Raw genomic sequence first — 25,147 nt, forward strand, 5'->3', positions numbered from 1 at the left:
ATGTGGATTGTAAAATTTTATGGCAAAATTTTGATTGCTTGAATTTTATGTCATATGTTCTCTAATTTTGCCTATCTTATATTTTTCAAATAAACATTCTTTTCTATTATAAATTATTTAGTTATTAATCATTTCCTACAAAACTTATAGTAAACAATGAACATACTATAAAGTATATACAGTAAAAACACCATTCGGAAAAATGAAGTAGAAATGTAAATATCTTTATTCTTTACTTTCATTCTCTAATTTTGGCCACCACTGTATATATATATATATATATGTTTAATAAAAGCTGATGTAAATGTTGGTTAATTCCTTTAGTCATGCTTTACTTCATATACAGAAAGTGTGAAGAATGAGTAAAAGAGAAATGTAGAAAGAGTTAACATGCACATACTAGGCTTGGTGGCAGGCAGTGAATAAAGGAATGCTACAGACACAGTAAGAGAGAAAAAATTTTAGTAGTATTCCACTGAGGTCAAACTTGCTTTTCCTCCTTTTGGAGTTGATGAATTAAATACTAGTTGTGTACTGAGCTCAGTGTAATCAACTAACCTCCCCCACTCCAAATTTCAGGCTCTGTGCCTCTAATAGAAAGGATTAGTAGTAGCAGTGGTGTTAGTAGTAGTGTTGCTGTTGACATTAGAGTATTAACTCTAATTTTTAAAAAATTTTTATTTCTAATTTTGTTTTCAGTTTCAGTCATATTATTGTTGTTGTTGCTTTTATCATAGAAGGTGCTGTTATTGTTATTAGAACAGTTAATATTGGCATCAGTCACAGTAACATCAATGACATTACTACAATTATAATCAAGGTTAGTAGAACTGCTATTATAAAATACTCTAGGATATGTACAGGTATGGCCTAATTTTTGTCTATTAGAAGCTACAATTATGGAACCAAGATTAGGTGTTATAGAGTAAGAGAGCTTTATAGTGGAGATTAGACTACGGAATATTTGAAAGAAATTCTGATGTCTAATTTCTTTCCTTACCAATCCATTTTAACACTTTCATTATGAAGCTCTCTTACTCTACTACACCTAACCGGTGTTCTTTAATCACAGCTTCTAATAGACAAAAATTTGGCTTTATCCATACATACCTTGGAGTAGCTTATAATGGAAGTTCTACTGGCCTTGTCGATCAAATTGTAGTAGTAATAATGATAATAATAGTGGTTTCGAATTTTGGCAAAGGACTAGTAGTTTTTGAGGGGAGGTGGAGAAGACAATTACATTGACCCCAGTATTTGACTGGTACTTATTTTATTGACCCTGAAAGGATGACAAACAAAGTTGATCGCAATAGAATTTGAGCTCAGAACAGATGGATGAAATGCTGCGATTGGTTCAGCCAGCTCACTGCCTTAATAATAACAACAACACCGATATTGTTTTGATTAGTGCCAATATTAATTATACTAATGACTGTAATAGCATCTATGACTAAAAAAGAAACAGTTGTGGTTATTTTAGTTTTGATTTTATAACAAGATGTCTTTCCTGTCATTATTTCCAGTGGTTGAATAAATAGCAGAATGTCAGTGAGATAAATTATTGTTCATGAGATGTATCGTTGTTACTGTGCATATGTAAATCTATATATTAACAAATGTCAGCAGCATCAGTAGCATCATCATCTTTTAATGTCCATCTTCCATACTGGCATAGGCTGGATGGTTTGACAGGATTTGACATATCTGGGGACTACATCATGTTTCAGTGTCTGCTTTGGTATGCTTTCTTTGGGTGTGTGCCCCTCCTAACACCAACTACTTTGTAAGGTGTATTGATGTTAATATGGTCATTTAGTTGTAGAAACCAAACCAAAGCAAAGATTGGAAGACGATTCGATCCTTGGACCCACTGAATCCTGCTAATATCTATAAAAGTTGTATATTTGGTATGTAGTGATATGAATTGTTAACACCATGGAAGAAGTTGAGTTATGTATAAGAATACAGGGGCTTATAAATAACGCAAGATCAAGTGAGATGGAAGGATGCTGCATTGCTTGCTCACCTATTCTACATATGCTTACCTGAAAACTGTAGATATTAAAACTATGATGAAAATTACAATTATAATTTTTTTCACTATTGACCACATTTCTAGTGATAAAAATTATTCTGGTGTGTGTGTGTATATATATATATATAGGGAGATGTATGTTTGTGTGTGTGTATATATATATATATATATATATATATATATATATATAGTTAATCCAAACAAGAAAACATTAAAAAAAACACAGCAACGCGAGGACGTGGAACAAATAAAGTATTATTGGACACTCAGGAAAGAAGGGAAGAAGGATATATATATGGGGAGAATTCACAAAAAAAACAAAAGACGAAGAGAGGTAGTGTAGAAAACAAACAGATGTATTAGTATAACGCTCAGGAATTGAAAAAGTCTTTAACATTTCGAGCCTATGCTCTTCCACAGAAAGAAACAAGGAGAGAAAAATGTGTGTAGTGGCTAGCGATCTATCATGGCGAATATGTATATATATATGAAATCATAAGTGTGGTCATTGCCTGTAGCATGATCTTCAAATATCAGGCCTCATGGAGGCAATGACAAGTGACCAAGATCTTTGGTAATATGCTGTGCTTGAGAAGACTCGTCAAGCCAAGTGAAAGTGTAGTCATGACCGTTGCCAGTGTTATGTAAATGGCGCCTGTGTTGATGGCATGTAAAACACACCCATTACACTCTGAGTGGTTGGAATTAGGAAGAACATCCAGCCATAGAAACCATGCCAAATCAGACTAGAACCTGGTGCAGCCTTGCAGTCAAACTCTTTAACCCATGCCAGCATGGTAAGTAGACATTAAGTGATGATAATGAGGATATACATACATACACTCACACAACATAGGACTGGATTTGAACTAGGAATTTTTATTTATAAATTAAAATGCAAGTGTTAATGAAGTTCACATTACAACGACATGGCTTCATGGCTTCCACTGCACGACACCATGGCCAAGTGTTTTGTCTCAGGTTTTGTGAGTAAAATTGGTCAAAAAACTTCTCTCTCTCTCTCTCTCTCTCACACACATACACACACAAACTTGCACATGCTTGTATGTGAGTGAGTATTTATTTCTGTGTCTCTTGTGTGACCTGTTTGGGTTGTAGCAGTTTTATGTTTACATTTTCCATAAACAGTATATGGCCATAGCTCTTCAATTTCATTGGTTCTTTTCATATGAATTAATATAAACACCTGAAACACTTTAGATTAAAATATCAGTGTTATAACATTTATAATGTGTATGCAATGTTGAATGGCATAGCTGAAATATTTTGTCTCAGAGAAACATCTCCTCAAAGAGTCTTGTGTGTTAGAGACACAAGTCTTAGCTCAGATTGCCAACAGGTGGACAGACAAGGGTTTTGACCTGATGATTACCCCAGATGTCATGACTAGTGAAATAAAGACACCCTACTTTAAAAAAATACAGGTAAGAGATGGCAATAGAAAAGCTTCTAGTCATATTAATGTTCAGGTGTATTAATGTCCTGTCAATCCTTATAGGAATGGAAAAAGTAATAAGAAATTTAGAGTAATGTATATATATCCAGGAATAATACAACCAAGAATAAGTGGAAATCAAACCATTTGAAATGTAGTGTGGATGTAAATAATAAGTGTTTCATCTCTGAAGATTTGGTTATTAGTTTCCAAAAAAATATTTTCTCTGTTAACAGTTACTCATCTCAGATATTTAATCATTTATAAGAATGATCATTTATATTTTTTTTGCTAGGTATTTTCACTAATTGAATTATGTTTTTTTGTCTTAGGTTGTCCTTGTGAATCAGGTTACAGATCTATATGCTGGAAGGTAAGTGCTATGAACTTCATTATTATCTCTGTGTTAATGTAGTAATGCATCATCATCATTTAATTTAATATCTATGTTCTGGTGGACCTTGCTTAGCATCATTCTCATGTACAAATATTAATAAAGTAATTCAGATCTTTCTAATTTCTATATGAATTACAAAAATGCTTCATGTCATTATGTATAGGATGAAAATAAATCTCTTATGATGATTAGATTCTTTTTCATATTCTAACCACTTTGCACAGTGATAATATATGGTTAGACAAATATGCTTATAACTTATTGTTGTGCTCCACTTGACCTCATACTGTATTATCCATGTACTATATTATACAGTATTTGTTATAGTACCCATCTACTATATTGTATTACCATATAAAATAGTATAAAATTATCCTTCTACTGTAGTATCCATATACTCTATAGTACTATCTATTTACTACATATGTGTATGTATTATATTATTACTAGTATACTCATGTTATCAAAAGTGCTAGCAGTTTTATTAATGATAGAAAATGATGCATCAAAAGAGAGACCATTGATAAATGCCTGCAATCGAGTAAATATATGTACATACACAGAATTGAAGCACTTCAACAATCAGACATAGTTGTAATGTCTAGGTTGAAAATATCATCCACGTAATATATATATCATCATCATCGTTTAATGTCCATCTTCCATGCATGCATGGGTTGGAGGGTTGACAGGAGCCAACCAGGTAAAAAATATACTCTAGGCTACTGTCTCTGTTTTGGCAGGGATTTTACAGCTGGATGCCCTTCCTAACATCAACCACTCTGCAGAGTGGACTCAGTGCTTTTTACATGGCACTAGCACTGGCGAGATTAGTTTTGGAATGATTTTTCCAAACACTAACTATGTTACAGTGTGGACTGGATGCTTTTAATGTGGTACCAACACTAGTAAGGTAACCAAATAACTTGCAAGACAAGGAATTATGAGATGGGCAGGAGCATTTGAGGAGGGAACTTGTGCCTTGAAAGGTTTGAGTGTGACAGAGAGACAGAAGTAGGTGTCTTGCCACAACAGAAGAGGTGATCCAGTATGAAATGATGAAAAGTTAGAGTGTAACTGAGAAATAGAGAGGCAGAAATAGGTCTCTTGCTACAGAGGAGGTACATGGTTACCCAGTGAGAAAGAGGTTCAAGAGAGAGTCCATAAACAAGTGTGCTGATGTAAGGGAGATACTTGGTTTTCTAGTCAGAGGAAAAACAAGAGGAGAGAGAAAGCGACCAAAAGAGAGAGAGAGAGCAGGAAACAGCAAACATGTAAGAGAGAGCAGAAGAGAGATGGTGTAGTCCTAGAGTATACTCATAAGTAATAAGGATCTGAGCATATATATTATATATATATAATATATATATATATATAATATATATATATATATATACTGACTGGCCTGGTGCAGCCTTCAGGCTTGCCAGACCCCAGTTGAACCGTCCAACCCATGCTAGCATGGAAAGCGGACGTTAAACGATGATGATGATGATATATATATATGAGAGGCTTTGATATCTAGAAGACCCAAAAGGCAGGTAAGGCAGTTCAATAATAGCATGAGTGAGAAGTCTAATGTGGATCCTGTGTGAGTGTGTATATGTTAATTAAAATAAAACAACAAAACCAAAGCAGTGTGAAATTTCTAGGACCTTTATAAAGAGAAAGGTTGTCTTACATCAGAGATGATACGAGAGTTAAATAGGAAATAATATAGTTCAATATAAGAAGTTATTTTGAAAAGGGAGGGATATAGGAAGTATAAAGGGAAATATGATAATAAAAATGTATGTTGAATGTTAAAGTAGCTGTTCCATTATCCAAGAAATGTGCTGTGTAGATTGGGTATAGAAGCTTCTTGTCCATGATATGTAAATTCTGATAGGAATTCATATTTTGTTATTGCAAATGGATAGTGTGTAGATGTTAATTCTATGTGCTGTTTATTCAAAGGGATCTTGTAGTGCAAATGAAATTTTGAGAATATACTGGTAGGAGGAAGTAGGTAGAGAAAAGAGAATAGATAAGTATGTTAGAAGAAAGAAAAATAGTATTGGTCAAAAGGATTAAGGGAGGAAAGAAGAAAGAAAGAGGAAGTGAAAAGGAAAATGGAGTGCTAGATGGTGGTCAAGATATTGTGAGGGGCTGGGGAGAGGAGAGCTATCAGTAGATAAAAGGAATAGGGGGAAGTATAGAAGAAAGAGATAAGAATGTAAGGAAGGAATATATGTCTCTTCCACTTTCTTTCTTCTTTTCTTCCCTAATCCTTTTGACCAATACCATTTTCTTTCTTCTAACAAAATAACTTCTATATTGGTCTATATTATTTCCTTGTATTTAACCCTCTCATATCATCTCTGATGATGTGATATCTTTTATGTCCCTGAAACAGCTGTAAAACTACCTTTCTCTTTATAAATGCCCTAGAAATTTCACACTGCCTTGGCTTTGTTGTCTCATTTTATTTAGCGAAAGCAGAAATTGGGTATACTGCATTAAATGCCCAAATTGCGAGGAACTATATATAGGAGAGATAGGGAATGTTCATGTTCAAATTCCATTGAGCAACCAATGTTCAAATTCCATTGAGCAACTATACAGAAACATGTGGTCAGAAACTGTTTCTACTTTTTCCCTTTCACAGACTACATCACACAAGTGAGGTTGGAAGAAAGATAAAAGGAAAATGGTTTATTAAAATGTTCAAACCTGTTCTGAACAGAAATAACAACAATAATATAACAACCAGTTAATGATGTGGATTAAAAAATATCTTTAACATATGAATATAAACAAATTACTGAAGACTCCCACCGATTGAAATATGAATGATCAAAACCAACTAAGTTTGCTCACTCATAAAACTATTGCATGCAAACCACAAGCTAATTGGTTAAAATAAAGGCAGGACCTATGCCAGTAATATTGGTACACCTGGCAAATTGTGACATTTAAGTTGCATGTTGATTGGTCAAAACCGTTTTCCAAAAATTCAGCTTGCTGGAGAGTTTTGAGAAGTACTACAGGACTCAACTGTCAGTTAAATATATTTTGTAATCTGATGATTACTGTGAACGTATGAAAGTACTAATTGAACTTTATGAACATTACAAAATATATTTTTTTAATGTTAAAATTCCATAATAAACAATGTGTATCAACTGATATTTTATCTTATACACATTCACACAGATTCAAAAAATATATATATATACACACACATCATTTCATGTGCATAATTTTACATGTGTGTGTGTGTGTGTGAATGTATGTATGCATGTGCATTTCATTACTGAAATTTGTGTCAACATCCTAAAGTAAACAACTTCCTAGTTCTTGACATGTGAAAAATATACTACCTTTTACTAGGAAAAAGAAATGTTGGTTAGTGTTATTTATAAAGTGCAAGTATGGAAAATGGACAAACACAAAAGAATATATATATACCCCTCCGCAAAAAAATCGCAAATTTTATTTAATCTGCTTTTGCGGGAAGGACTGTTTCAATGAATTCATGACTCACCTTTACCTTCAAAACGCAGAGTAGATGAAACAGAGGCAGCTGAAGAAGGGGAATTTTCCTTGTTTTGTATGTCCTGTACTCTATTTTTTCGTTGTTTAAGAAAAATGTCCATTTCCTTGGCTTTGTGTTTATGTTTTCGTTTCTCATTGTGTTCGACGTTTTTTTGGTGTCCTGTACCCATATATGCATGTATATATACATATAGATGTAGGTACGTACATATATGTATGTATATATGCATATGTTTTATTTATTAATTTGTTATACATATATATATATATATATATATAAGTGTATGAAAGAATGGAGTTGAACGACTAGTTAACAAATATCCTTTTTCTGATTTTCTGATTTTCCTGATGAGAAATCTGCATAATGTACTCCTTATTCCTTCAGAATTAGGAATATGCAGCTTTCGAAACATATGTCGAGAATAAAGGATATTTGTTAACTAGTCGTTCAACTCCATTCTTTCATATACTTATATATATATATATATATGTATAACAAATTAATAAATAAAACATATGCATATATACATACATATATGTACGTACCTACATCTATATGTATATATACATGCATATATGGGTACAGGACACCAAAAAAACGTCGAACACAATGAGAAACGAAAACATAAACACAAAGCCAAGGAAATGGACATTTTTCTTAAACAACGAAAAAATAGAGTACAGGACATACAAAACAAGGAAAATTCCCCTTCTTCAGCTGCCTCTGTTTCATCTACTCTGCGTTTTGAAGGTAAAGGCGAGTCATGACTTCATTGAAACAGTCCTTCCCGCAAAAGCAGATTAAATAAAATTTGCGATTTTTTTGCGGAGGGGTATATATATATTCTTTTGTGTTTGTCCATTTTCCATACTTGCACTTTATAAATAACACTAACCAACATTTCTTTTTCCTAGTAAAAGGTAGTATATTTTTCACATGTCAAGAACTAGGAAGTTGTTTACTTCAGGATGTTGACACAAATTTCAGTAATATATATATCTAGGGAGAATTTATGAAAAAAACAAAAGACGGAGGCAGGTGGTGTACAAAACAAACAGATGTATTAGTATAATGCTCAGGAATAGAAAGGCTTTTATGTTTTGAGCCTACGCTCTTCTACAGAAAGGGACACAGAAAAAAACAAGGAGAGAAAAAAAATGTGCGTAGTGGCTAACGATCAATATGCACATATACATACACACACACACACACACACACACATATACATATAAAGAAAAATAAGAAAATAGAGATAAATCAATTAATAATTATATTTATTAATTGCAAAAATAGACAGCTGTTTTGATTCAGGCTTTAAAAATTTTGATTAAAATAATTAAATGATTATGAAGTTGAATCTTGTCGGAGGTAGAAAAAAGATATGCCATTACATTTTATGTTTTTATGCGTTAAGTATACGGAGCATTTATATATATTTATCTCTCTCTCTCTCTCTCATACTGTTCTATTCATATATATATATATATATATACATACATACATACACACACAAGCTTCAGTTGAATTAAGTACTTAAATTGAGGCCTCTTGTTAGGTCAGAGTAACATGCATACTCAACAATATTAAGTGACTATCAGACTTGGTGCATAAGTGCTGACCACATGATATTCTTGTGTGTATGCAGATAATAAGTCCCCCCTGAAGAATTCCGCTCTTAGCTGTTCAAACATGTACTTTATATTAAAAATACTGTCTGTAATATTTATGAAGCATAGGTTCCAGTATAGGTAAATAAAATATGAGTAACAAAGAGGTACAGGCATCAATTTATTACAGCCATTTCAAATGCCTCCTTTAACTGGCCGTAAACAGTTTCATTGCAATGAAGTAATATTCTCATTAATCAATTGAAGGAGTCATTAGAGACAGCTGTAATGAATTGTCATCTGTACCTCTTTGTTACTCATATGTGTGTGTGTGAAGGCACAATGGCCCAGTGGTTAGGGCAGCGGACTCACAATCATAGGATCGCAGTTTCAATTCCCAGACCAGGCATTGTGAGTTTTTATTGAGCAAAAACACCTAAAGCTCCATGAGGCTCCAGTAAAGGATGGTGATGAACTTGCTGTATTCTTTCACCACCATTTTCTCTCACTCTTTCTTCTTGTTTCTGCTGTACCTGTATTTCACAGGGCCAGCCTTAACACTTCACTTAACACTTCAACAGCGCTTTTCTCACTGTAAAACAATAGTTTTTCTTCACTAAGCAGAATAATGTCTTTGCCACTTGACCCTTCTAACCTCTTCTAGGACACCAGGGGTTGGAATGGAGATAACAGACCTCCAACAATCATTTGTTCTCAACGATATGTCTATCCTTTTGGCTGCTTTTCGATAGCTATAAAAACAAGAACTCCATAAGCTAAAGGCAGTTATTGAGAGCAATCATCAGTGAATGTGAATGTTATTATTGCACTTTCTTCATTTCATTCATATATTTATATACATATATACTATATTTATATACTACCTTTAATAAGTTAGCCTTCATAAAGTTCACCATTAAAATGCCATGACGAGTCAGAGTACTTTCTCACCAACCTCCAACAATCTCTCCCTCCAGCTGACAGTTTTTTGTGGCAGTTATAACGAAATTGCTTTCTTATATCAGATTAATCAGGCATTTCAATAGAACATCTTTACCCCCAGGAATTACCGGGTACACCAGTTAGTAATAAAATATTGTTTATAATTGAATCTATGATAGAAAAATACCCAAAGGCTGGTAAATGAGATTGAACTTGGAACCATGTGGGTTAAAGCAAACCTCTTACCCACACAACTGTCTGCATCTTCCACACACACACACACACACTCACATGCACTCTCTCTCTCTCTCTCTCTCTCTATATATATATATATATATATATATATATATATATAAAGTATTATTTGCTAAACACAGGATTTAAATGTGACCTGCTATAAGATTCAGGCTTGAATAGTACAGTAATCATTCATGCTCAAGATATATATATATATATCACAATCCTAACAATGTGTCATATTTAACCTAATTTTGAAGTCCAAATAATTGGTGCATGACACCAGTTATTTATAATTTACTTCTGTTTACAACAAACCACAGACAGGACATTTTGACAATCAAGCTATGTCTGTGTATCCAGTACTTTTAGTGAATTTAACATTTTCAAAATTGGATGCCTGTGAAATCCTCTTGGTGAACACATTGGTAGCATTTCAAAGAAAGTCACTTATTAAGATTTAACAGAAGGAAACGAATAAGATTTCTTAAGAGAAATTTAAAGAACAGAAACTCATTATTTTCTTTCATACATACATATAAGGAGGTGTTGAAAAGTTCCTGGCTTTAAAGATATTGCAAAAGGCCTGGTTAGAGGCCCAACCATCCAGGGCTTAAAAAATATGAAGGGCCGCTGCAATAAGTGTGTAAATCTGAGAGGGGAATATGTTGAATAAAATCATAATTAACTGATCCCTCCTGTATTTTCAGTTAAGCAGTTCCCCTTCATAAAAGTTTCAGGACTGTGGCCAATAGTAGAAAGAATTATTATTATTATCATTATTATTATTATTATTATAATCATCATCATCATCATCCCTCCTGTATTTTCTTTTACCTAAAGCCAGGAACTTTTCAGCACCCCCTTGTACATACAAACACTCATCCTTATAAGGAGAGGATGAGAGAGGGGCATCTGGGTGAGAAATCAGAATAAAATGTGATAGAATGCTGCTCATGTGTCATTTGCATGACTTTGTGAATTTACACTCCCTTTACAACACCACTCTTAAAAAGTCTGCTAATGAAAGTGAACTGGGCATTATTGTCAACAGCAATTTACATTGAACAAACTACACTTCTAAAATAAGCTATCTATTTGCTGTATGTGGCTATGGTACATCCACAGTTTGCATCACCAGTTTGGAACTCCTTTCTGGCTCAATATATCAATCTCCTGGAAACTGTTCAGAAACTTGCAACCAGACAAATACCCTCATCAGGCATCTACTTTATTTTGAATATCCTGTCTCACTGGGCATGGACACATTAACCAATTCGTAATCAGATTTCTCTATCAAATGCAATGCTTATTTATTCATATTGTTTTCAATCAATCATTCATTATCTCAGTTTTGAAATTTCAATGATGTGATTACTTGTTTTTAAAATGACATTGTAGGGTAAGTGTGAGAGGCCAGATTTGGCGAGTTTGAACGAAAAACAGGTAGAATATTTTGGCCTGATTAAATGCTAAATGGTCAAAGCTTCAATGTCTAGCAACTGACTTGGTAGAAACCCACAAGATTATCCACCATTTTTCCAACAACAACCTTGGGCACATTTTTGAATTCCATATGTCTATCACCCATAGACACGCTTGCAAAATCAAAAATAACACAGGACCCATGACATTCAGAAACATTTTTCAATCAGAATTGCTGAAGCATAGAATAAACTACCCACATCAGTTGTTAGCTGTTGGGACACTACATCATTCAAAATTTCCATGCCTCTCAAAATTCACCAACAGTACACATGATGGCCACCCCACCCTTTTTCTCTAACGACTCATTCACTGGTCACTTTCTGTGCATTATTCTATGTACTGTACATGCACTTATGGCCACCTTTTGTGATGCGTTGTAGTGCACCTGAGCACTATAAAGTAAGTTCATTATTATATTTCATTCAAGAGAAACTTCATCATTGTTGTTTAACATCTATTTTCCATGCTAGCATGGGTTGGACAGTTTGACAGTTGTCGTCATGCTGGAGAGCTGTCCAGGCTCCCATTGTCTGTTTTGATGTGGTTTCTGCTGCTAGAAATCCTTCCTAACGGCACCACGTTACAAGGTGCTGGCTGTTTTTTATGTACCAGTGATGTGGATGCGTTTACATAGCACCGCCACAAGTGCATTTTACGTGGCACCAGCATAAATCCATTTTACATGACTTTGGCACCTGCAAAAGACATGCCTGTATGTATGAATGGCCACAATTTTACTTAGCTTGACATATCTTCTTAAGTACAGCATATCACCATAAGTCTGGGTCCCTTATCATCCCCTCAGTGAGGCCCAGTGTCTGAAAATCCTTTCTCTCCACTTTCTAATAATGAATTATAAAATGGCTGTAAAGAAATAATCTACTAACTATTTTCAGAAATGTTTGAATGGAGGAAACTGAAATGGACATGGCCAGAATTTTCTAGGTTACGTGTGTAATGAATAAGAGATTAAAGTAAAAAGTTGATAGGTTGATAGATTCATTGTATTTTTTGTGAAGAAAGCATTTTATTAAAATTTAACAGAGAAAATCAAATATTAATTCGTAAAGCATGGAGGTGCATTTTCTTTCCATTTTGTAATAAACTTATGTCTTATAAAAGAACTGTATTGTTTTCGGAAGTGTTAGCTTTTCAAGAATACGTCTAGACGCGCGCGCATACATAAGTGAATAAATACATAAAGAGGGAGAGGGGGAGGGTTACGATTCATCCTGGAAGTTCTGTTATAGATTTTACCAAGTTTATAGCGATTATATAATTTTTTAAAATTTATTTTTATTAGCTGCTGCTGAATTACCTCCCTTTGAAGAAGAAAGACTGGCAAATGTGGGAAGACAAACAAAGGTAAGTTAGCTTTTATAAAGGTTGCCTCCCTTGTGACACTCCTAATGTCGATTTTATCTGTTGTGCGCCTCCGTCAAAATTCATGGGAATACGCGACTTTGTTAGAAATCATTGATAGAATTATTAAAACGTCGGAAAAAATTGCTTTGTGGTATTTATTACGACTCTCTACATTTTGGGATCAAATCCCTCTGAGGTTAACTTTCATTTTTTCTGTGTCGATAAAATAAGTACCCGTCAGGTACTCAGCTGGATGTGAACTCGACTAAAACTACTTTCCTATCAAAAATGATGAATCAGTTATTACTATTACTAAAGATCGCTGAGGTGTTAGAATCTGGTGAGTGCTGGTATTGTCGAAATCAGAACAAATATTAGTACAAGGCATTCTAATCAGAGCTCTAACAATTACCAACATTTTTATTCACGCATGCGCGTGCGTATAAAAACAGGGTAGAAATGTGGTTTACTTATCTGTTCAGTGATTTTCTCTCATTCTCATTGCATTTTATCTGTCAGGTGATAAAGTGATTCATCCTCTTGTCTCTGAAGCATTGCACATGGCTAGAAATTCTAAGTAGCAATGGAGTGAATTATCAGCTATATATGTTTATAGGCGCAGGAGTGGCTGTGTGGTAAGTAGCTTGTTTACCAACCACATGGTTCCGCGTTCAGTCCTACTGCGTGGCACCTTGGGCAAGTGTCTTCTACTATAGCCTCAGGCCGACCAAAGCCTTGTGAGTGGATTTGGTAGACGGAAACTGAAAGAAGCCTGTCGTGTATATATATATATATATATATATATATATGCGTGTGTGTGTCTGTGTTTGTCCCCCTAGCATTGCTTGACAACCGATGCTGGTGTGTTTATGTCCCTGTTACTTAACGGTTCGGCAAAAGAGACCGATAGAATAAGTACTGGACTTACAAAAGAATAAGTCCCGGGGTCGAGTTGCCCGATTAAAGGCGGTGCTCCAGCATGGCCACAGTCAAATGACTGAAACAAGCAAAAGAGTATATATCTATAACCTTAGATCATTCAGAACCAGAAATACCTCCTATAGAGGACATCTGTCCTCAAACTGGATTACTGTTCCCAATTGTTGTCGTCACAGAGCGTCAAATTGGTGGTGGAACTTGAGGCAATCCAGCACCACTACACAAAGAACATTGACTCGGTGAAACAACTTCTGGGAGGGACTACAAGAATTGAGCTCAAGGCAAGAAAAGTATGCAGTGATGTACATATGGAAGGTCCAGCTTCCAACTTTGAAATTAAAAGCTATACCCCAATCCAGAGAAGATCCAGTGACAATCAATGATAGATCTGTGTGTATAAGTGTGTGTGTCTGTGTAAATGCCATTCTTTTATTTGTTTCAGTCATTTGACTGCTGCCATGCTGGGCATCACACCTACACTTGAAAGATGAGGTTGATAGTCTGGATAATTATACACTCTTGATGACAATTTTTCTTTGTAGATTTTCCATGGTTAATAATAGTTTCCTTTCTTTGTAGGGCACTATACAATCAGTTTGTACAAGAAATGATTGTGAAACCAGGTTCAAATATAGATGAAAAGAAGGCTGATGTTACTATGGAAGATCATGTAAGTTACATATTAAAGCATACTTATCTTAGGCTAAATTATATTGTGAATAACCTCATTAGTTCAAAGAGGTTACTGGTGTTCAAGCAGTAAAAATTAATCTGTATTAGTTGAACAGTTTGTAACCCTTTAGCTTTCAAATGTAATGCATGTATATTCATATTGTTTTGAATGAATCCTGCATTATTACCTAGCTTTGAGATTTTTATGGTGTAACTTTATTTTTACAATGACATTGTAGGGTAGGTGTGAAAAGCTGGATATGACTGGTTTGAACATAAAAAAATATTTTGGCCAGATATAGTTGGTTTAAATGCAAAACGGTTAAAGCACACAACTCATATTTTATTTATATTTTATTTGTTTCCGTTATTAGACTGTAGCTATGTTGTGAGAGGTGGGATACTAAATTAAGTCTTATGAAACTACATAACCTCTTAGAACTTGAAATGAAGATAAAACTGACTAGTTTTCTGGGGGGTTGTGGGGTTGTGACCTCTGTCTAACTACTGAAATTAATAACCAACTACTTATTAAAGAATGTAGATATTATGAAGTAGCAGAACTCATTTACATAATGGTGCAAATTGGCAGCTATCAATTACTCATATAATAATAAAGTTTGTTTTATAAATAGATATGTTATGGAATCCTATTCATCTGTTTTACACAAACACACACGCACATAGTTTTGTCATGGAACTATGCTCAATGGCTAAAGTACAGGGCTTTTTGTAGCTTGGAATTATTTTATTTCCAATGAATTTGGTACCAGTCATAATGAATATATTTTTACTTCAAAACCTAAATCCTGTTGGCATTGATGTTTTTCTATTTATTCCTCCAGACTTTAATAGTTTACTTGTTGTAGAACTGATGTAATATTTTCCCTTTTTTCTTTCCTTTAGCCACTCAATCCTAATCCTGACAGTGAATGGGGTGCTTATTTCAAAGACAATGAGATGTTAGTACAAATCGATAAAGATTGCAGGTGAGTATTTTGTTTGCTGATAAAAAGATTTATTTTTCACTTTGTAAATGTTAACTGAAAGAAGAAACGAAAACCTTAATCTGTTCAGGTTCAACATAGAACTTGATTGTTAACTTTATTATTATTATTTAAAAAATTTTTTTTTTTACTTCTGGTACTTAATCTAACACACGTAATTTAAAACTGGGTTGTTTTCTATCGTTCGGCTATGTAAAAGAGAAAGCTATTGCGATAAAATAGTACTTTCTAAGAGTTACCTCCCTTAACATCTTTTCCTTGTTGTATCTTTCTCTTGTTCTTGAAAAAAATAAGGAACTCGCAGGCAAATATTTCCTTATATTTTGCTAGTCAATCTTCCACACATTATAATATTAAATGCTTTTCTGTGAATAAGTCTCAACTAGTACTACATGAAATTTTTTATGTAAAATTATATGAGATCAAGTATAGTTTTTAAAACTTAATGTGCATATTCTTTTAAGTTCACGTAATTATTATTAGCCTTAAATCTTTTAAAATTAAGGCATCCTGACCTTTCTTGAAAATTATTTCCATGTCATTTTCCTTTCATAGAATCGGTTATTCATGTATATTTATATATATATTTTTTATTTTTGCAGACGTTTATGTCCTGACTTGTTTTTTTTCCAAAAACCAACAGACTTTCCATGTGAGGAAATGGTTAATGCCAAAACCAAAGTAGAAACTCTACGGAAACGGGTTGAACAATGTGTGTTACAGTCAGAAACTGTTTCTCGTAACTGGTTAGGCATCACAAATGTAAGTTGTGTAGTATCTATTTGGAAATATACTTTATTTATATTTACCAGTGGAACTTGAAGAAGATAAAGGTATAAATGATAGTGTATAAATATTAAGTTAAAAATATCCTTGGCTAGCAAAAGTTGAAGAATTCCCATGAGAATTCCCACATCTTCTGTAAACATTTCACTTATACTGGCCATACCACATAACAGATATTTAATATTGTCATTAATATACAGGATAATTCAAAATGAATGGTCCACCATTACAGAGTGCACCTACTGTGGCATGCTGTCCATTTGGTTGTTGCCCCAGTTAAAAGAAGAGGTATCCGACATCATTATGCAGCAAGATAGGGTCCCACCACATTTGTGTAGTCACATATGCAATTACCTCAACCAGCATCTTCCAAAGCGCTGGGTTGGCCATGCCGAGTTGATTTGCCATTGATGTCCCTCCCTCTGACCCCAGTCCCCTGACCTAACATTTTGCGACCTTTTCCTTTGAGGGTATCTGAAAGACAGGGTGTTCATTCCCCAACTTCCACATGATTACAGGAGTTAAAGCAGCGGTTAAGTGACACAGTTGACTCAGTTGATCAGGCTATGCTGACACAGGGGTGGTGAAAACTAGACTATTATAAAGATGTCTGCTGTATGACAAAACGTGTCCATATTGAACATGTGTGACCATCAGTAGAAACTTGAAGAGTTAACCTTTCAATATTACATCTGTTATGTTTGCAATAAATTCATTACAACACTCACATGTATAGTGGTTGTATACTGTCAACTCAACGTGACAGTCCCGTAAAGGGAATCACGCCACCGTTATTTAGCCCTAGGAAGCATCGACGCTTCCTGTTGGCTTTGACACATTTCCTGTGTCCTTATATTTGCAAAGGGAAGGCAAGCACCCCCTCCAGCTAGGATTATGTTTTTTCTTTTGTACCATTCTTTTTGAATTACCCTGTACATTTTTGTTAGTTTGATTTGCTAACCCAGTTACAAATGTTTCGCTTCTATCAAGACTTTATATGAATGAATTGTCATTGTGTAATATCCTCTTACAGATGATGTCTAGTCGGAAGAAATCCCAGGAAGAATATTCTGTCTTATCAGAAGGAAAAGAAGCCCATTGGGAAGTTGTTGAACGTATTCTCTTCATTTATGCTAAGCTCAATCCTGGCTTAGGATATATACAAGTTAGTTACTGCTATTTCTATCCTTAAGTTCCTGATTTTTGAAGACTTCTATTTGTTCTTTACAAATATTGTTTCTTTTTGTGTGATTTATATTGACACAACTGATTTTTTTTTTCAGGGAATGAATGAAATTCTTGGCCCTATCTATTACACATTTGTGAATGATCCTGATTTAAAGTGCAGGGGTTAGTATTCTTGTTGCATACATATTCAAGGGGATGCTAAAAGCTCCTGGCTTTGGGTAAAAGAGAATACAAGAGGATTAGTTAACTACGATTTTATTCAACATATTCCCCTCTCAGACTCACCCACTTATTGCAGCAGTCCTTCAGTTTTCTAAGCCCTGTGAAAGAACTCGGTAGGTTGGGCCTCCAGCCAGGCCTTTCACAACACCCTTCAAGCCAGGGACTTTTCAGCACCCCCTTGTATAGTCATTATATGCATAACCTACATATGTACCATTTTGTATGTTGTGTTTTGATAATCTTTTGTTTTCCTGTTATTAACATATTACTTTACAGATATATGTTTCATTCTGTCCCTAGTTAAGATATTTCATTCCTTGGTAGTCAAAAATATAATTGCTTAAATGGTTCAGACATGGCTGTGTGGTTAAAGGTTTGCTTCCCAACTGCATGGTTTAAGGTTCCTTCCCATTGCATGGTAGCTTGGGTAAATATCTTCTACGATAGCCCTGAGCTAATTAAAACCTTGTGAGTGAATTTGGTTGGCAGAAACAGAAAGAAGCTCATCATGTGTCTGTATATTTGTTACTGTGTCCTTGTATTGACATGATTTTGTAAACAAGTTTTACCTTCATACAAGTGGTGTCTTTTCTAATCTTTTGTGAAAATGTCTGGTCTTAGGGAAATATTATCTTACTTGGAAACAGGTAAAGGTTGGCAATAGGAAGGGCATCCAGCTGTGAAACACTGCCTCAACAAATTTTATCTGACCCATGTCAACATAGAAAAGTGGATGTTAAAACAGTGATACTGATGAATAGGTGGCCAAATATCTCCTCTATTATATGACAACTATTCCTGTCCCCCTATCATAATCTGTCCTCTTGCCTGGCACACAGCCATTTCCCTTGGGTCTATTCCCTCGCTCAACCAAGCTGTCTTCACCTTATAAGTTATCTGGCAACCCTGCTGGAGCTGGTGTCGTATAAAAATGCCAACGCCATTATCACATAAGAAGCACCCATGCTGGTGCTACATAAAAAAGCACCTGTGCCAGTATTATACTTTGTAAAATGGTTGGATTTAGGAAGGGCCCCAGCCATAGAAACCATGCCAAAACAGATAACTGGAGATCCTGTCAAACTGTCCAGCTCATGCCAGCATGGGTAACCAATGTTAAATGACAATCCTGATCATGATTCAATTTCAAGACATTTTCAGCTGATTTTCAGGCCCTGTTTTATGTTAAAGATTATCCTACTCCTTCTAAATTAGACTGTTAGATTAACAACTTCAGCTTCTCTGAAATTCTTCATACAAATATTTAAAAAAGAAAATATTGAAGTAAGTATTACATATGTTATATCATTATTATGTAATATTTCAAAATAGTATTTCTTGATTATTTGAATTTCTTATATATATCTATATGTTTTTTTTTTTTTTTTTCAGAATTTGCAGAGGCTGATTCTTTTTTCTGTTTTACTAATCTGATGTCAGAAATCCGAGATAACTTTAACAAAACAATGGATGATTCTGATTTTGGAATTGGTTAGTATGTAATTAAACTTGACTTATCCTAAGAACGAATCAATATAATTTAGTACAATGCAATATGAGGTTTATTTATCTTTGTTTCAGGAAGCATGATGAAGCAGCTTATGCAGATGTTAAAAGAGAAGGACCCTGCATGTGCTCGGAAGCTAGAAGAACAAGAATTAAAACCTCAGTATTATGCTTTTCGATACCTCACCTTGCTATTATCTCAAGAGTTTCCTCTACCAGGTAAACAATTTTTTATCCAATTTTACTTTACTTATACTCACACACACACACTTACACATGTGTACAATCATACAAATACATACACAGCTTTGGCATAGTTTCTAGGAAGAGCATCCAACTTTAAAAAATTATGCCATTGCTGACATTGGAGCTTGACATGGCCCTGGGGCTTGTCAAGACCTGTTAAACCAACCAAGTTAAACCATGCCAGTATGAAAACTGATTATATGATGATGATTGCTATGCGCAGGTGTAGATGTGTGTATTCTATAATTCTTTTACTTGTTTCAGTCATTTGACTGCGGCCATGCTGGAGCACTGTCTTGAAGGTTTTTAGTTGAATAAATTGACCCCAGAACTTATTTTTTAAACTTCATACTTATTCTAGCTGTTGCTCTTACTAAACTGCTAAATTTTGGGGACATTAACAGACTAATACCAGTTGTCAAGTGATGATGGGAACACAAACATAAACACAAAGACACGCACACACACACACACACACACACACACACGAAAGGCTTCTTTAAGTCTCTGTCTATCAAACCCACTCACAAGGCTTTGGTCGGCCGGAGGATTTGGTCGGCCGGAGGCTTTGGTCGGCCGGAGGCTTTGGTGGAAAACAGAATTTACTTTTATCTCTTGACTATATTTCACCTTAAAAATTGAACAGTATGATGTAGAAATATTCATTACTTTGATTTTTTTTCTTGTAATGTTGTTACCTCATACATACAAATTGGTACTGTCAGTCTACAAACAATGCTAAATCTAGAGATAATGTTTGGGTTATTTCAATTATCTTTCATCAGGCAAAATATTTGTGTTTATTGATATGTATATACCTACTAGCATGCTTATTTACATATGGACAGGCTTAAATGTGTGTATGTATGTGTATGCATTCATATGATTCTCTATGTTTACAATGCCTATGAGTGAGTGGGAATAGTAAACATATAAATTATATTACAAATATACATTGATAAATATATTTCTGTTTAGATTTTTATATGCAAGCATGACTGTATGGTTAAATGTTCCCTACTATAACCTTAGGCCACTCAATGCCTTGTGAATGAATTTGGTTAATGGAAATTGTGTGGAAGCCCATTGTGTGTGTGTTTCTATCCCCCTCCCACTGTTTGATAAGTGGTGTTGCTTTGTTTACATCCCCATAACTCAGCAATTGAGACTTCGAAAAATAAGTACTGGTTGACTATTTGGTTGACTAAAAAAAACCTTAAAGGCAGTACCCCAGGATAGCTGCTGTCCAATGACTGAAACAAGTAAAAGAAAAAGAAATTGGATACTCAGATAAGATGCTGAATTAGCAGAGATGTCATAGACTATCTTGTAGTATCTGTTATGGTGTTGTGTGACCTGGATGAAAAATGATTCTGTCACCTTTAACACCATCACCTTGCCCTCGTATACTAAGTCATGGCACATGCTGAACCTCAACTTAATATACAGTAGTGTTACTCCAGACAATTCGATAGAGCTACTAGATTAAACTCTCTGTGTCTCTTGGGCACTAACTCATGTTTGTAAATCATTATCCAGTATGCCATTCCTTTCTTCAGAAAAGTTTGCTGCTATTTATAGTATGTGAAGCAATTACATAGAAGCTTCTTCTTTGTTGGCCTGTATATATTTTGTGTAATTGAAAGTTCAAATTATTAATGTGTTTCAATCATGTCATGTATGCTCTGTGTGTGTGTGCGCATGCAAACTTTCTGTTAGTAATCACTAAGGGAACAAACTCTAACTGGAACTCCAGTACAAAGCTTTTATGATAGGAAGCTATAAATCTTCATCTTTCTGTGAGCTTCTGTAACTAAGCCAGCATTAAATGTGTCCACTATCCCTCTCATCTGTTTGTGGACTTTAAGAACATTATGCCATGTGTTTAGACTTGTGGCAGAGAAATATAACTTAATGTTTTTGTACAAAGTGAGAGCACTTCAACACTGCTATGATTGTCTTTCAAGACAGACAAATGCCATGGTTGTACAAATTGTATATATTTCCAAACTTATATATCTTGGATCTCCCATCTGCAATTTCTTGCTGATCAACCACACAGATCATCATCATCATCATCATTATCGTTTAACGTCTGCTTTCCATGCTAGCATGGGTTGGACGATTTGACTGAGGACTGGTAAACCAAATGGCTGCACCAGGCTCCAATCTGATCTGATAGAGTTTCTACAACTGGATGCCCTTCCTAACGCCAACCACTCTGAGAGTGTAGTGGGTACTTTTATGTGCCACCGGCACAAGGGCCAGTCAGGCGGTACTGGCAACGGCCACTCTCAAATGGTGTTTTTTACGTGCCACTTGCACAGGAGCCAGTCCAGCGGCACTGGCAATGACCTCGTTTGAATGTTTTCCATGTGCCACCGGCACAAGTGCTAGTAAGGCAATGCTGGTAACGATGATTTGATTATAGTGATCAAATGTTTATGCTACACATTAACTCACTCCTACCATCAATTTGACATTACCTGTACAGGTGGACAAGATGAAATGATAGCAGAACATGAAATGAAGTATTTTGCTAAAAACACAATATAATACTCACTCTGGGAATTGAAAATATGATCTTGCAATCATGAGTGAAACACCTTCACCACTAAGTGATACACCTTCACTGATACATATATATCTATATATTTGTACATATATTATCAATAGTTCATATATCTGAAAAAGAAGCACGGTGTAAAACATTAGGATGAAGTAGAGAGGTTTTGTGCCTACAGTCATTTGCACCTGATGAGTCACCTATACAGCTAAGCGCTTCACAGGTGTGAAACCAATGGTTGCTCTCTGACCAGTTATAACAATTGACTTCCTCAAAATATATACATATATATATATATATATATATATATATATATATATATGTATGTATATATATGTATGTATATATATATGTATGTATGTATATATATATATATTATATATATATATATGTATATATATGTATGTATGTATATGTGTATATATATATATATATGTATATGTATATATATGTATGTATGTATATGTATATATATATATATGTATGTGTATGTATGTATATATATATATATGTATGTATATATATGTATGTATGTATATGTATATATATATATATGTATGTATATATATGTATGTATGTATATGTATATATATATATATGTATGTATATATATGTATGTATGTATATGTATATATATATATGTATGTATATATATGTATGTATATGTATATATATATATATGTATGTATATATATGTATGTATGTATATGTGTATATATATATATATATGCATACACAGACATGTTCTTCAATCATTTCATCAAAGGATGTAAATCTGTCAACACTGTCTGTGAATTGTTTTATTGCTTTGCTTTCCTCTCATGCTCATGTCTGTCTAATTTTTTTGTTTTTCTTTTCTTTGATTCAGTTACTATTTTAATCATCTTTATTCACATTTTGTCTTTGCTTTGTTCTAACTCAACATTCTGAAAAATATAATAAAACATGATCATCCTGTAAATTTTGATTTTATGAAATCAGAAAAAAAAAAGAAAGAAAAAAAAAACTGTTACTTTGCATACTTTATGTATTATTTTCTGTTTGAGAGTGGCTACTTAGGTTTTCACAGACAGATTTGTATCTTGTGTGTGTGTGTGTTTGAAATTCTTTGTAATCATCTCTTTATTTTCACTTGTCACAGCATGGCAATAATAACATGCAATAAATTTCTAGAAGATTTTTGAAAATAATCAGTCTGATGGAAGGAAAAGAAAGAAAAATCCTTTCAACCAAAAGTGGGAAGATAATTTGATAAGCAGCCATAGTATCAATGATTTTAACAAAATGTAAAAAAAAAAAAAAACAGATATAAAGAGATAAATACTAAAATGTTTAGTCATAAATGAGAGATTACAAAGCCATAACATTGTATTTGTCACTGGTATTTGAAAAGAAATATCGATGCTATGAAATATTGTATGAAAAAATAACAGGTATTATTGGAATGAAATGATTTGAATGTGATATCAAGAACATAGTTGTTGTTTTTCAGACTATACCTTGTTTTGCATAGATGAAAAGGGAAGGATGGGAAAATTGCCTGATACTTTTGAAAACAGAAACCTGTTAGAATTGTAAACGTGTTAGATAATTTAGAAAAAGAAATCAATTTGATAAATTTCATTGAAGTCATTCACACATTTAAACAAATTTTAATGATGTGGGAGAATGAGATTTTTGAGATTGTAAATATAATTTTCTTGATGGGGCATGCTTAATGCAAATGTCAATAACATGAAATTATAATTAAAAAGGGAAAAACTTTAAAATGACATCAAGTGGTTCTGGATACATTGGAATTGAAGAGAATGAAATAGTGAAATGACAAAGTTGATATGGAATAAGTTAATTCTGTGTCTGTGTCTCATGTTCTTTAAACTGTTATCAAAATAGTAAATAGGAATGTAACAGGTGAAGCTCTAAAGGATTCTTTTTGGACTTGATGTATGAATTTATTAAATTGATGGATTAAGTTTATCATTATTTTCTTATTGTACAATAGACGGAAACTAAAACAGCACAAAAGGCTTGCTGTCTGAAGTTTTGTTGTGTATAAAACCTGACCTAATTTGCTATTAAATATAATTATATGTTCATCATATCTTTTATCTTTCACTTGCTCTAGTTATTAGACTGCATTCATGCTAGTGCACCGCCTTGAATGGAATCCAGTACAACCTGTTGCATGGTCAGGTCATTGCTAACTAAACCAGCATCCCCACCAGGCTAGCCTGGTGAGAACTAAAAGCAAGACGTCAAAAGGACGGATGAACCCATTGTAGGTTCGAGAACTATCTAGTAATAGCATGGGCACTCAGAAATACTTGGTTGGTTTCTTGCATGCTGGAAACCACTGAGAGTGAGGCACCCCTTAGCTTTTGTTAAGCAGGTCTCCAGGAGAAGGTTACTTCGATATAAAACTGGATAGGCATGAATCCTCAAAACTGGACATTTGAGGATTTTTTGCTTGCACTTGAAACCATGGCACTCCTACATTCCTGAACCTGTGATCCATATCAGCACCAGATACTTTGCCTCAGTTTGTGTGTGGATCATGTTGATAGGGTGGAGAGGGTCTATGAGGTGTTGTGCACGTAATGGTCATACTCATTTATGAGTTGACAACCATCAAATATATACATATATATATACACACAAACACACATGCACAAGATAAAAAAAGTGATGTGGTATTTTGAATTGGCAACTTCAGTCATAATGAATTATTCATTTGCTGATCACACAACCATGGATGCTACCCCTATGGATATGGTTAAGAACCTACATTTTTTCCTTCTTATATAATCAAAATTATAATGTTGCACATTCTAGATTAGACTTGCATTCATTGAAAAGCAGTTAATTACCACTTTGTGTAACAAAACAGAAATTAGTTAAATGTAAATCAAGAACTCTCCAGAAAATTATTAAGTAGTTCACCTTATAT

At 34.2% G+C, this 25,147-nt stretch overlaps 1 protein-coding gene across 2 annotated transcripts in view; it reads left to right on the forward strand.

The window, feature by feature from the left end:
* Positions 1-25,147, forward strand: part of LOC115210883 (TBC1 domain family member 13) — a 91,511-nt gene that overhangs the window by 19,165 nt on the left and 47,199 nt on the right. For both annotated transcript variants that reach the window (XM_029779656.2, XM_036506177.1), the window contains exons 3-11: positions 3,827-3,867; positions 13,007-13,068; positions 14,587-14,677; positions 15,586-15,668; positions 16,289-16,448; positions 17,506-17,637; positions 17,756-17,822; positions 19,275-19,373; positions 19,464-19,607. In XM_029779656.2, coding sequence (XP_029635516.1) covers positions 3,827-3,867; positions 13,007-13,068; positions 14,587-14,677; positions 15,586-15,668; positions 16,289-16,448; positions 17,506-17,637; positions 17,756-17,822; positions 19,275-19,373; positions 19,464-19,607 — 879 coding nt within the window. The remainder of the gene's footprint in view (positions 1-3,826; positions 3,868-13,006; positions 13,069-14,586; positions 14,678-15,585; positions 15,669-16,288; positions 16,449-17,505; positions 17,638-17,755; positions 17,823-19,274; positions 19,374-19,463; positions 19,608-25,147) is intronic.

This window comes from Octopus sinensis, linkage group LG1 (assembly GCF_006345805.1).
Source record: "Octopus sinensis linkage group LG1, ASM634580v1, whole genome shotgun sequence".
NCBI lineage: Eukaryota > Metazoa > Mollusca > Cephalopoda > Octopoda > Octopodidae > Octopus > Octopus sinensis.